The sequence below is a fragment of the Salmo salar genome, chromosome 01 (genome assembly GCF_965601325.2).
Source record: "Salmo salar chromosome 01, fSalSal1, whole genome shotgun sequence".
NCBI classification, from domain to species: domain Eukaryota; kingdom Metazoa; phylum Chordata; class Actinopteri; order Salmoniformes; family Salmonidae; genus Salmo; species Salmo salar.
Window position 1 is genome coordinate 83,646,067 of NC_138291.1, and position 12,536 is coordinate 83,658,602.

The window sequence follows — 12,536 nt, forward strand, 5'->3', positions numbered from 1 at the left end:
TAATGCGGTGAACCAAGAAGTTGTGAGTTCAAATCCCAGGCACTGTATAAATAACCACACAATGTACTCATATCAAAGACATTTTTGTTTGCAGGGCATCACCTGTGAAATCCCATATGAAAATGTGAATCCACATGTGAAAATCCACATCATCACATGTGAAGTGTTACAAAAACACATGAACTGTGTTCAAATGCCAATACTAAAATTCTGTATACTACATACTTAATGATTATATACTATATACTATTAGTTCATTTTAGTATACTGTAAACGAACGGTGTCCTTTCACATGAGTGTACTAGCGCATCGCTTGTGTACCGGAAGTTGATGCTGTTGATATCCAACTTTTTGCTAGCTTGTTAGCATAAGTAATTACTAGCTAGACATCTTACGACTTCATTAATAATATCCATTGCGAACGTACATTGACTATACCACGTTGGGTAATTGGTTAGATAGCATATAGTTAATATACTGTCAATTTCGATGTATTAGTAGCCAACTATCGTTAGGTAGAAAGCTAACATACCGGTACATACAAGCAACTGCTGTAATGATATGCTATGCGGTTCGTAAGGCTAGCATAGCTAACAAATTGTCAACCAACATAAAGTTGAAGGTAACTTATTTGAAAAGTCATTACTTTATTACATTGCTCAACATTTTCTTAACATTTGTCATAATTAGTTAAAGCAATGAATTTGTATAAGTTCTCGTCTGACTTCGGCTGCATATTTTCACATTTAACTTTGTGAAGCCACACCAATTTTCTGAAGAATTGCATTATGGGCCCTAAAAGCATGGAAATAGTGTCCACTGCTTGAATACTTTGTATTTTGGCGAATGTAGTACTCCGGGAAATTTTGGCATGCTAACTATATCCATAATATGACCAATAAGCATACTACATACTCAATTTACGTCACAAATAGTATGGTTAGTATGAGTATTCGAACACAGCTATGGTTTCACATGATTCACGTGTGTGAAGTCATGAGATATTCCACGTATGAAATCATGTGGTTTTTCTATAAGGGCAGTTACCCGCGGCTGGCTTATATAGTCAGGGCTAGCTAATGTGCTTAATTATTGGGTAATTAAATGACGCCGCTATTGCCTCTGCCGTCCGCCCGCCCGCCCGTTCGTCCCGACCACTGGGTTAGCTAAGCAAGGAGGATGGTGGGGAGAGAGAGAACGCTAGCTAAGTGAGAGTTCTCTAATCTGGTGTGGAAGAACACAACCTGCTAAAACAGCGTAATGGTGTACAGTACTCTCTGGCAGCAGTGAGACAGCAGCTAGTTTAGTGGATTTTTTTTATACGGGATGACAAAGTGGTGTGTAGGGGGATCAATGCTGTGAGGTGGAGTGGGCTGTTTGTTCTTTATGTGTGTGTTTCTGTGTGTGTGTACACACGTGTGTACCGGTATATGCGTGTGTGTGTGTATGTGTATGTGCGTTCTGTGGTTGTTGCGTTGAAAAAGGATTGAGGGGATCGATGAAGCGTTTGTTTTGTTTAGGTAAATGATCACCATGGAAATGGACAGGAGCACTCCGTCTTGCGTCCCTGAGGGGAGCGAAGACAAATAGGTATCAAACCCACATCATCCCTCTCGCAGGCTCAGTGTCTCTCTCAGTGTCTGTGGGACTGGGACTTGAGCTGGCATCGACTGTTCTGGGCTGTGACTCCACTGGCATCAACAGACTGTAGACTGACTGACTGCTGTTAATCTATATAATGAGGTTCCTTGTCTGTCTTTGCGACCGACTGGTTTGGAACCTGGGTTGTTTGTACACCACAATACTTTGTGAACACGCTGAACTAAAGCCTAGAACTCTATTCGATCCATAGCGCTGAAGATCCGATTTATAGCGCAATTGACAATTAAAGGCAATGTTCCCGTTGTCGCGGATAGTGCATTCACAGTAAACGCTGCTCAATTGGAAATTACCTTTACTTTATAACGCGGATCTTCCACGACATTACACCGATACGAATTGAATCCAGCCCCTAGATTCAACCAGTTTCAGCGTTAACCTGCGATAACCGACAACTGCATAGCAGTATTATTATTTTTATTTAGTCGACGTCGTAGGTGTCACTGTGTTGGAGCTGTCAAATTGGTGAGCGGCTGCTCTTGTTGCCGTTGTCTTTTAAGGTAGTGTGTACACTTGTTAGTATGGGGGACCAGTTGCTATAAGTCACCAATAAACTATAAATAAAAAATTATAGCCAGAGTTAACTTATAATTCTGAAGGCAATTAAGTCCTTAAAATGACAAGGCATTGCATTCTTGGAGACAGTGGATATTTTATAAAACAAAGAGATTTATTTATAAATAACCAAGGTGAAGCAATGAATGTACTGGATGAACAACCAATGAGGGAGAAAACTACATTTTGGTGTATTCTTTTTTACTTACTTTATTTAACTAGGTAAGTCGGTTAAGAACAACTTCTTATTTACAACAACAGCCTAGGAACAGTGGGTTAACTCCCTTGTTCAGAGGCAGAACCACAGACTCTTACCTTGGGGATTTGATCTAGCAACCTTTTGGTTACTGGTGCAACACTCTAACCACTAAGCTACCTGCTGCACTAAGTTACCTGCAGTTGTGGGTTATCATGGGTTAACACTTGAACTGATTGAATCTAGGCCTAAACCCTATAAGAAGGGGGAAAAGAAAGATTACGGGTGACTGTGTGCCCCCATTGAAGTCAAACTCCTTAGGGTACTATACTTAAGTAACGAATGCAGCTAGCTAGTTTAGCCTACTCAAACACCCGGCTCAAACAGAGAGGGATGCTATGTTAACTAGCTGGCTGTGAATAATGTACTAATGTGATAGGCTACAGAATCAGTCACAAACAGGGAATAGGAATGGGGATTAGAGGGCCTAAAATCAAACAAACAGATATTCTTGATATTTCAGAATGAAATAAGGCAGGGATTACAGGAGAAATAGAAATGGTCATAATAAAAGTTAAAGATGTAGGTTACATGCTCACATTCAAATCAGGGAAAATATAGGTGAGATATAGGTGAGCTGGATACTCTTATGTGTGTCTGTCTGGAACCAACGGTCTTCAGAGAACTCTCCATGCACACAGTCCAAAACAAATGTTTCAGAAGTCCAAGTAGAATTCCAGAAGGTCCCCGCGTGGTGGCGTCCTTGGATTGTTTTGTAGTTCATAAACGACAGCAACTATATAGCTGATCGCCGCCCCAACACAAGCACAAGGAGTGGTGTTAACACGTTCAGTTTATAGTCCTGGAACCAGGAAGAGGTGAGGCCTCTCGTCAGGAGAGCTGTGATTGTTTCAGGTGAGGGTAAAGTTCGAGGGGCCGAGTCCGCCCTCATTCCTCACCTGCATTGTTCTGTGACCTGGTGTGAATCAGTACATTGTCACACACAAAATGGAGGGTGTTTTGTATACTCTCATAATGCATTCCAATGTCGGTGTGAAGACTGTGTGGTCGCACACATACCAAACAACATACTTTTCCTTGGACAAGTGCGGGTCTTATTATACACACATCACAACACTTTTAACCATGTCATTTATAAGAGTTGTAGATTATAACACACTTTCCAATGTTCAAACTTGTAACAAGGCTTCATCGAATGGCAATGTCCATGATAGGTATAACGCCGGGAGCCGCTTGCTGATTTGACAGCTCCAATGCAGTGACACCTCCGACATCGCCTAAATAAAATGCAGTTGTGGGTTATCGTGGGTTAACACTGATTGAATCTAGGCCTAAAGCCTATGAGAAGGGAGGAAAAGAAAGATTAGGGGTGACTGTGTGCCCCCGTTGAAGTCGAACTCCACAGGGTACTACACGGACACCACTAGAAGGTCCTATTCAACATGTCTGCGTAAGTATACACACACAGTCGCACAGTTGGACGCACGCACACACACACCAGAGATGGGCAGTATTTAAATTACTTTTGAGTACTTTGTCATTTGTATTTCACTGACCTGAACTAGAATCTAATGTATTTTGTAACACGATATGTTTGAGACCTGTAATTTGTAATTTAAAAAAATGAGTTTATAATACAAGTATTTGTATTCATTTATAGTGGTTCATAATTTTCACCCAGCATTGGTATCAGAAGTCTGATGGCACTATGGTGTGATAAGAGTATCTGCTATATGACCAAAATGTTAATGTATATGTAAAAATGAACACTTGCAAAGCATGCTGGGTATTATTATAATGAATTCTGCTCCTGAAGAAGGCCAATAATAATACCCGGTGTGCTTTACAATTGTTAATTTTTACATTTACATTTTGGTAATTTAGCAGACATTCTTATGCAGAATGACTTACAGTCAGTGCAGAGTATGTGAGCGGAGGTGAACGGTCTGTACTTTTCCCTTTCTGAAAATAAATAACAGTCGCTCCAAATTCGCTTTATTCAGTTTTTGTTTAAAAAGATCCTTTAGAACCGACATATAATTTTGTGACTATGTACTATTTGGTTTTTAAGTAGGCTATCCTAAGAAGCTTCAACATTCCAACAACATGTCGTAGGCTATTGAACCAGGACCTACCTGATGATATGCGGTCGCTGTGTTAAAAAAAACACTTGATTTTCTCTAATCTATTGATGATCAGATACTTCAGTTGTCACTGGTTCTGTTGGGCTCACTTCTTACAGTTAATAGACAACTTTAGCACTGTTACAAACTTAGACTCCTCTTTTTTGAACAATAGCCCGTATAGAAATCTAAACATCTCTGGTGCTGCAGCATGCTGTCATTCATTGTCTTACTTTCAATTACACAGGCTGTGTGACCTCTTTCTTGGTATACTCATATCAACATCTCTGTGCATTAGTGGGTGGGTAAGCTAAATAATAAGAATAGAATAGGCCTAATTACAAGAATGCTGGGCAGAGCATGCCCAGAGCATGTGAAATTGGAGCGAGAGAAACTCCAACCAAATCACACACGCTCTGCTCCTTGCTCCACTCCAGCTCCACTCTGCTCACATCCTGGGAGTCAGAGCATTCAGCTAAGGTAGATTAACAACCCCATACTGTATTACAGTCTAAGTAAGCCCAAAGTTTTTTGCTACCGTTACTGAGAATGTCGTTGTAGTAATGGTGTGTACTTGCATATTTATTTTGTATTTTGAAAATACTAAATACCTACCTGTATGTATCTGTATTTTATCTAAAATCAACTCAAAAGTATGTTCTATTTTAGTTTGGTACATTGGTCTTTAGAGTATCTTGTATTTGTAACATTATAGATTTGAATGCATCTTTTGCCCATCTCTGACACACACACACACACACACACACACACACACACACACACACACACACACACTTGACCAAGATATCAGTCTCTCGTCGAGGAAATAAATATTTATTAATAACTGTAGTAATCATGATAATAACTGCAATAATAATTGTGATAATATTTGAACAATATCATAATAGTACTGTATCTCTGAAGCACATTGGAAGCATACAGAAGGTAGGACAAAACAAGGAGATAGAGTACAGATTTTGAACAGCTGAAAATGTAATCTCTTTAAATTGTTCAATATATCTCTTTATTTATGTTTTTCATTTACCTACTCATCTTTTAAACTATATGACCTTGGAACAATTACCAAAAAGAAGAAGAAAGAAATAGATTTGTTTGCACATGAAGAGTCCTTGTTTTGAATATACAGTTATACAACGTTCTGATATAGACAGAGAAGGGAAGGGGGGGAGTCTGTACATTCGGAATACAAAAGCACAAAGTTTATAAGCCGTAAACAGATAGATAGACAGACACGAACAGAAGGGAAGGGTTTCTCTTTCACAGGGCTTACTTCTACACCACTCCAACCTTTGTGCTTTGGGGGACTGCAGAGGGTGTTGGGAACTAGGATGGTGACAGATGGGCAGGGAGATGGATAAACTATAGGGGGGGGGGGGGGGGGGGTAGGTCTGTGGGTTTGGCTTAGGGGGTTGAGAGTTGTATCAGGTACTATAGGATAAACTGGGTCTGAACTGGGTTTGGTTTGGACTGAGATTTCTGGTTTTAGATGAGACAGGGTCAGTGTCTGGTTTTAGATGAGACAGGGTCTGGTTTTAGATGAGACAGGGTCAGGGTCTGGTTTTAGATGAGACAGGGTCAGGGTCTGGTTTTAGATGAGACAGGTTCAGGGTCTGGTTTTAGATGAGACAGGGTCTGGGTCTGGTTTTAGATGAGACAGGTTCAGTGCCTGGTTTTAGATGAGACAGGGTCAGGGTCTGGTTTTAGATGAGACAGGGTCAGGGTCTGGTTTTAGATGAGACAGGGTCAGGGTCTGGTTTTAGATGAGACAGGGTCAGGGTCTGGTTTTAGATGAGACAGGGTCAGGGTCTGGTTTTAGATGAGACAGGGTCTGGTTTTAGATGAGACAGGGTCTGGGTCTGGTTTTAGATGAGACAGGGTCTGGTTTTAGATGAGACAGGGTCAGGGTCTGGTTTTAGATGAGACAGGGTCAGGGTCTGGTTTTAGATGAGACAGGGTCAGGGTCTGGTTTTAGATGAGACAGGGTCAGGGTCTGGTTTTAGATGAGACAGGGTCAGGGTCTGGTTTTAGATGAGACAGGGTCAGGGTCTGGTTTTAGATGAGACAGGGTCTGGTTTTAGATGAGACAGGGTCAGGGTCTGGTTTTAGATGAGACAGGTTCAGGGTCTGGTTTTAGATGAGACAGGTTCAGGGTCTGGTTTTAGATGAGACAGGGTCAGGGTCTGGTTTTAGATGAGACAGGGTCAGGGTCTGGTTTTAGATGAGACAGGTTCAGGGTCTGGTTTTAGATGAGACAGGTTCAGGGCCTGGTTTTAGATGAGACAGGGTCAGGGTCTGGTTTCAGATGAGACAGGGTCTGGGTCTGGTTTTAGATGAGACAGGTTCAGTGCCTGGTTTTAGATGAGACAGGGTCAGGGTCTGGTTTTAGATGAGACAGGTTCAGGGTCTGGTTTTAGATGAGACAGGGTCTGGTTTTAGATGAGACAGGGTCAGGGTCTGGTTTTAGATGAGACAGGGTCAGGGTCTGGTTTTAGATGAGACAGGGTCTGGTTTTAGATGAGACAGGGTCAGGGTCTGGTTGTAGATGAGACAGGGTCAGGGTCTGGTTTTAGATGAGACAGGGTTTAGGTTACAAACAAATTAGGGTTTTGTAAGGAAGCGTGTGGATTTTCGGGAAGCCGTATATCATTGAGATAAGTGGTGGACCTGGGCTTTGGGTTAGCAAAGGGGTATAGGTGAGTTTAGGAGTTTAGGATAACAGAGCTATAGTGAAGTCTGCTTCACACCTGTTTGGCATATCCACACACTTAAATAAAAAAATGTCATCCCTTTCAGCGCAAACATTCACACACACACACACACACACACACACACACACACACACACACACACACACACACACACACACACACACACACACACACACACACACACACACACACACACACACACCACCACTTTCTGTGGTGCTGGGAATAAAACAAATTCTTACCAATATTCTATGCTCAAAGACAAAAAATACTCCCTGCAATAACATTCACTTATGCTTGTTTATTTGTATGTGTAAGTTCCGATAGACCTACATATTTACAAGGGTGCAGAAGCAAACTTGTGTGCAGGAGTAGTTTTATCACTGCTTTAATCACACATCTCTATCATCAGGGATGGACAACAGGTCTACATGAAAACAGAAAGTCTGAAACAGACCAAAGAACACAGAACCAGAATATTTGTCTCTGTGACACCCCAGAGTTCTCAGCTCCCAGATCTCTGTTAGATTGACATCGTAGTTAGTTTTTTGGATTTGTTTGCTTGTCTTTTTTATTACGTCAGGTCCCAGTCTCTCTCAGTGCCAGTGCAGACTTGACAGCAAGAGTCCCTTGAGCTTTGCAACAACAGAAAGAGTGGTGAGAGGTTGACAGGGGATTTTCCTCTAGAACACATACGTGTTACCACACACACACTTTTTTGGTTCAGGTCTCATGATTTGTGCCACATACAGCTAATATGTTCTTATCAGACACACTTATTGAGAGCAATTACAGTTAAGTGCCTTGCTTAAGGGTATATTGACTTTTCATATAGTTGACTCTGGGATTTGTACCAGTGACCTTTTGATTACTGGCCCTTTGCTCTTAAACGCTAGGCTACCTGCCTCCCCAACCTTTCAAATCACATACAGCTGTCCCCTTGTCCACTTGTTACGATTCCCATTCTGTCGTCTCTGAGACAAATAATGCAGCAAAATAGGTTTTTTTCATCCATTCAACTGCAGGAAACGTCCTTAGGCCAGCCCATCAGATACAGTCACACCTGAGTCCAGGGAAACGTCCTTAGGCCAGCCCATCAGATACAGTCACACCTGAGTCCAGGGAAACGTCCTTAGGCCAGCCCATCAGATACAGTCACACCTGAGTCCAGGGAAATGTCCTTAAGCCAGCCCATCAGATACAGTCACACCTGAGTCCAGGGAAACGTCCTTAAGCTAGCCTGTCAGATACAGTCACACCTGAGTCCAGGGAAATGTCCTTAGGCTAGCCTGTCAGATACAGTCACACCTGAGTCCAGGGAAATGTCCTTAGGCTAGCCTGTCAGATACAGTCACATCTGAGTCCAGGGAAACGTCCTTAGGCTAGTCTGTCAGAGAAAGCAGCTCATTGTGGTATAGGGAAGCTTGATCTGCAGCAGAGGCTGTGGTGAACTCAGAAAGGAGAGAGAGCTCAGTGTTTTACAGTACCATCCTGTCCTCCGCTCAGAGAGGAGAGGAATAGGGTGTCCCCTCATTCCCCTCATTCCCTGTCCTCAAAACTGGATCCTCAACCCCCCTCTGGAATATGCTTCCCAAATCCCCTCGAACACACCTCAGGATTTAGCTAGCGCTGTCATTGTGGGACTGACTGTGTCATTACAGTCAGCCTTGCCCTCCCACCACCCCCTCTGCAGCGCTAATCCCTCGTTCCCTCTCTCTCTCTCTCTTTCACCTCAGAAGAGAGAAAAAGAAAGAAAGAAAACTATATTTGAAAAAGTTATTTTATCTGGCACACAGGACAGTATGCGGCTCTGCGATTCTCTTCTCCTGGTGTTCTTGTTCTCATCAAATGTTAAAAGCCTTGGTGAGAAGCGTTCTGACTGATCCAGTAATGATTACACTTATCTGGAGGTTCTTATCTGGAGTGAGTCTGTCTGCAGGGCACTGGTGTGTTCCACATAATACCTTCCCCAGTCACTTTGGCCTTTACGTGACCGAAGTCCAGCATTATGGTAGAAGAATCGTTTGCTATATTATCATTGTGTAGTGTACAACATACATATTGTTACAGAGTACAGTTTGTTTGTTTTTAAAAAATAACAACATTTACATAAAAAGTCCAAGAGTTTTTGAAGTTACATTCAATAGCTGAACCAAAGGAAGAACAGTAAATAGACAAACAGAAATAATGCCACACAATTATAGTATAAATCTCTCGATATGTTCGACAGTGCATTAAGTCCTGCGTCATGAAATCAAATATTGATCAAATTAAAAATGTAAAGCAAATTTAATTCCAAGGGTTGCAGATCACAAATAGATATATTTATATTCATCATTTATAAATGTTTTTTTTTCTTTCTCAGTAATACAATAAATACAACATTAGTAAATGGCTACAATGGACTTTTTCCCACCATGTCTGACAGCATGTTATTAGTACAATGTTTAAATATAGAAGGATGTCACTCAAGTAGAGTTTGATATAAATAGAAAGGTTTAAAGAGACTTCAATAAAATGTTGTTGGTTGGTGTTGCAACCCCTCTGACAGAACCTTTTTTTCTCTCTCTCTCTCTCTCTCTCTCTCTCTCTCTCTTTCCAACCCCTTCTCTCTCCCCCTCTCTCTCCCCCCTCTCTCTCCCCCTCTCTCTCTCTCCCCCCTCTCTCTCTCCCCCTCTCTCTCTCCCCCTCTCTCTCCCCCCCTCTCTCTCTCTCCCTTCTCTCTCTCTCCCCCTCTCTCTCCCCCCTCTCTCTCGCTCCCCCTCTCTCTCTCTCCCTCTCTCTCCCTCTCTCTCCCCCCTCTCTGGAGCCCATACCTAAGATGGATGGAGGAGTCAAAGACTACATCCCAAATGGCACACTATTTCCCACATAGTGCACTACTTTTGAACAGTAGTATATAGGGAATAGGGTGCCATTTGGGACGCGTCCCAAGTGACGATTGGGAGTGGACAGCTCCCATGTTTCTAATTTGTAGCTCGATCCCCAACCTGCCCACCACCTCCCACCCCAACACGATGTACAAAAGAAGTGATTTGTTTACTACACAGCACAGCCACCTCAACCACAACTACACAACAACATGTTTTGGTAGCGACGCCGTGGTTCAGGGGGCTGCTGTGGCCGGCAACAGACATGACCTCTTGATACTAACCCCTGACCTTTAACCTCCAACCCTTTGTCCATGTTAATTTTAACTCCACATGCCCCCTGGACACCTAAATACAATACAGTGTGTGTTCCATAACTTTTTACAGGCTTCTCTGCTTCCTTGCTGAACACACACCTTCTTCTTCTTCCATTGACATTGGAGGGGGTCTTTTAGTTCAAGCTACAGAGATACAAAGTGAACTGGAAGCGCAACGTGTAGAGAAGAGCAGTTTTTAAAGTGGAAGGAAGCTCCGAGAGTTTAGCTCCACACTAGAGTTTCAAGGTCCCCCTTCATATGACATCACTTTTTGTTTTCACTTTCCCTAACTTTCACCATGACCGACAGAAAGTAATTCATTCTAAACGGCAAGTTAACTGCCGAGGCTGACCTGTAAATGTGGCCCATTAGTGGTCAGAGTTTGTGTGGGATGTCATACGTTTTTACCCTTTCCATGGAAGACGCAGCCAAGCACTCATTCGCCTGCCATTTGGGGTCGTTGCTATGGCGTCACCACGGTGTTACCGTGGCATTACCATGACGTCCATATGAGTCATGTCAGGCAGACAAGCAGGCCCCTTACCATCAGCGTCTTGCCCCCCCACACACCTCCCATTCACCTGAACTTCCCAAAGACACATTATACATCTCTGTTTTTTAGTTTGTTTGTCCCCCCCCCACATTTTTTTTTAAGCATACTTATACATTACATATAATAATATATTTACATACATTACTCTTTGCTCTTTTTGGAAATCATAAACTTAAAAAAGTTTAGAAAAATAAAATAGTTTTATGGTGCCCTTTCTCTTGGTCTCGTCCGCCCAGCAAGGCTTGTCCCAGGGGAAAGCTATATCTCGCTCCGCCCCTAAAACTCCAGGCGCAGTGGTTTAGGCCGTTGTTATGGTGCTTGGCCAAAACATCTTCCATCCACCCTCCCCTTTAAGCCTTGATAGAAGGGATCCTGACAATGTCCTCTCTTTTTGTATTTTTGTTGATTTCGTTTATCTTGTTTTTTTGTGTTCTTTCTTCATCCATGTTGTCATCCTTCTAGTTTTGGTTTTATTTACTAGAATAGAATAGAAACAACAAACAGGTCAATGTCAATGGATACTTTTTTTTCATATACTGTATACTTTTATATTTAATATTTTTTCAACAGCATATTTTTTAATATATTAAATTCCAAACAGGAGCACCTAAGACATGTAATATATTTTCAAAGTATAGGGACAGGTGTAAAGTCAATCACAATCACAATCAATACAAAAAAAATAATTCTAATCAAATCAATACAACAATATAAAAAATATAAACATCAGTAAAATCAGTAATGTTTTAACTTATTTAACATAAAAAAACATTGCCGTTGAGATCATGAGTTGAGACTGTGAATAAAAAAGACATTACATAACAGAATAACTAACAGAGGATTATAAACTGGGTGCTTCGAGCCCTGAATGCTGATTGGCTGACAGCCGTGGTGTATCAGACCATATACCACGGGTAGGACAAAACATGTATTTTTACTGCCCTAATTACTTTGGTAACCAGTTTATAATAGCAATAAGGCACCTCAGGGGTTTGTGGTATATGGCCAATATACCACCCCTAAGGGCTGTGTCCAGGTACTCCGCGATGCGTTGTGCCTAAGAACAGCCCTTAGCCGTGGTATATTGGCCATATATCACACCCCATCGTGCTGTATTGCTTAAATACCCTATGTATCATTAACCTGTAACAGGCTAGGAGTTACTACATGCAGCTATGGAGCAATTGCTCACAATTTCTTGCATTTTCGTACAATTAAATGAATTAACAGTGGTAAGTACCTTTTAATTGCCTGTACTTACAGTACATAGCAGTAATTACATGGTAATCACATTGTAATTTGAGGTTATACCCTATGGCTAGTAATGTTACATACAGTAGGTTATAGGTTACCACTAGGTTTTGGTAAAGTGCCATCATAAAAGACAGTTTTAGAGTTTAGCAGCTGAGAGAGAGAGAGAGAAAGAGAGAGAAATGGGGATAAACTGCATTAAATTCCTGGAGAGGGAGAGAGTTCTGCTGCACACAGCAGGGGTTCTGTTGACGGGCTATAG

General features: G+C 41.8%; 1 protein-coding gene across 1 annotated transcript in view; it reads right to left on the reverse strand.

Annotated features, from left to right (window-relative positions):
- Positions 1-10,030: 10,030 nt before the first annotated feature.
- The window catches only part of rbfox3a (RNA binding fox-1 homolog 3a), a 748,768-nt gene continuing 746,262 nt past the window's right edge, over positions 10,031-12,536 (reverse strand). The window contains exon 16 of the mRNA XM_014212871.3: positions 10,031-11,500. Coding sequence (XP_014068346.1) covers positions 11,498-11,500 — 3 coding nt within the window. The 3' untranslated portion in view covers positions 10,031-11,497. The remainder of the gene's footprint in view (positions 11,501-12,536) is intronic.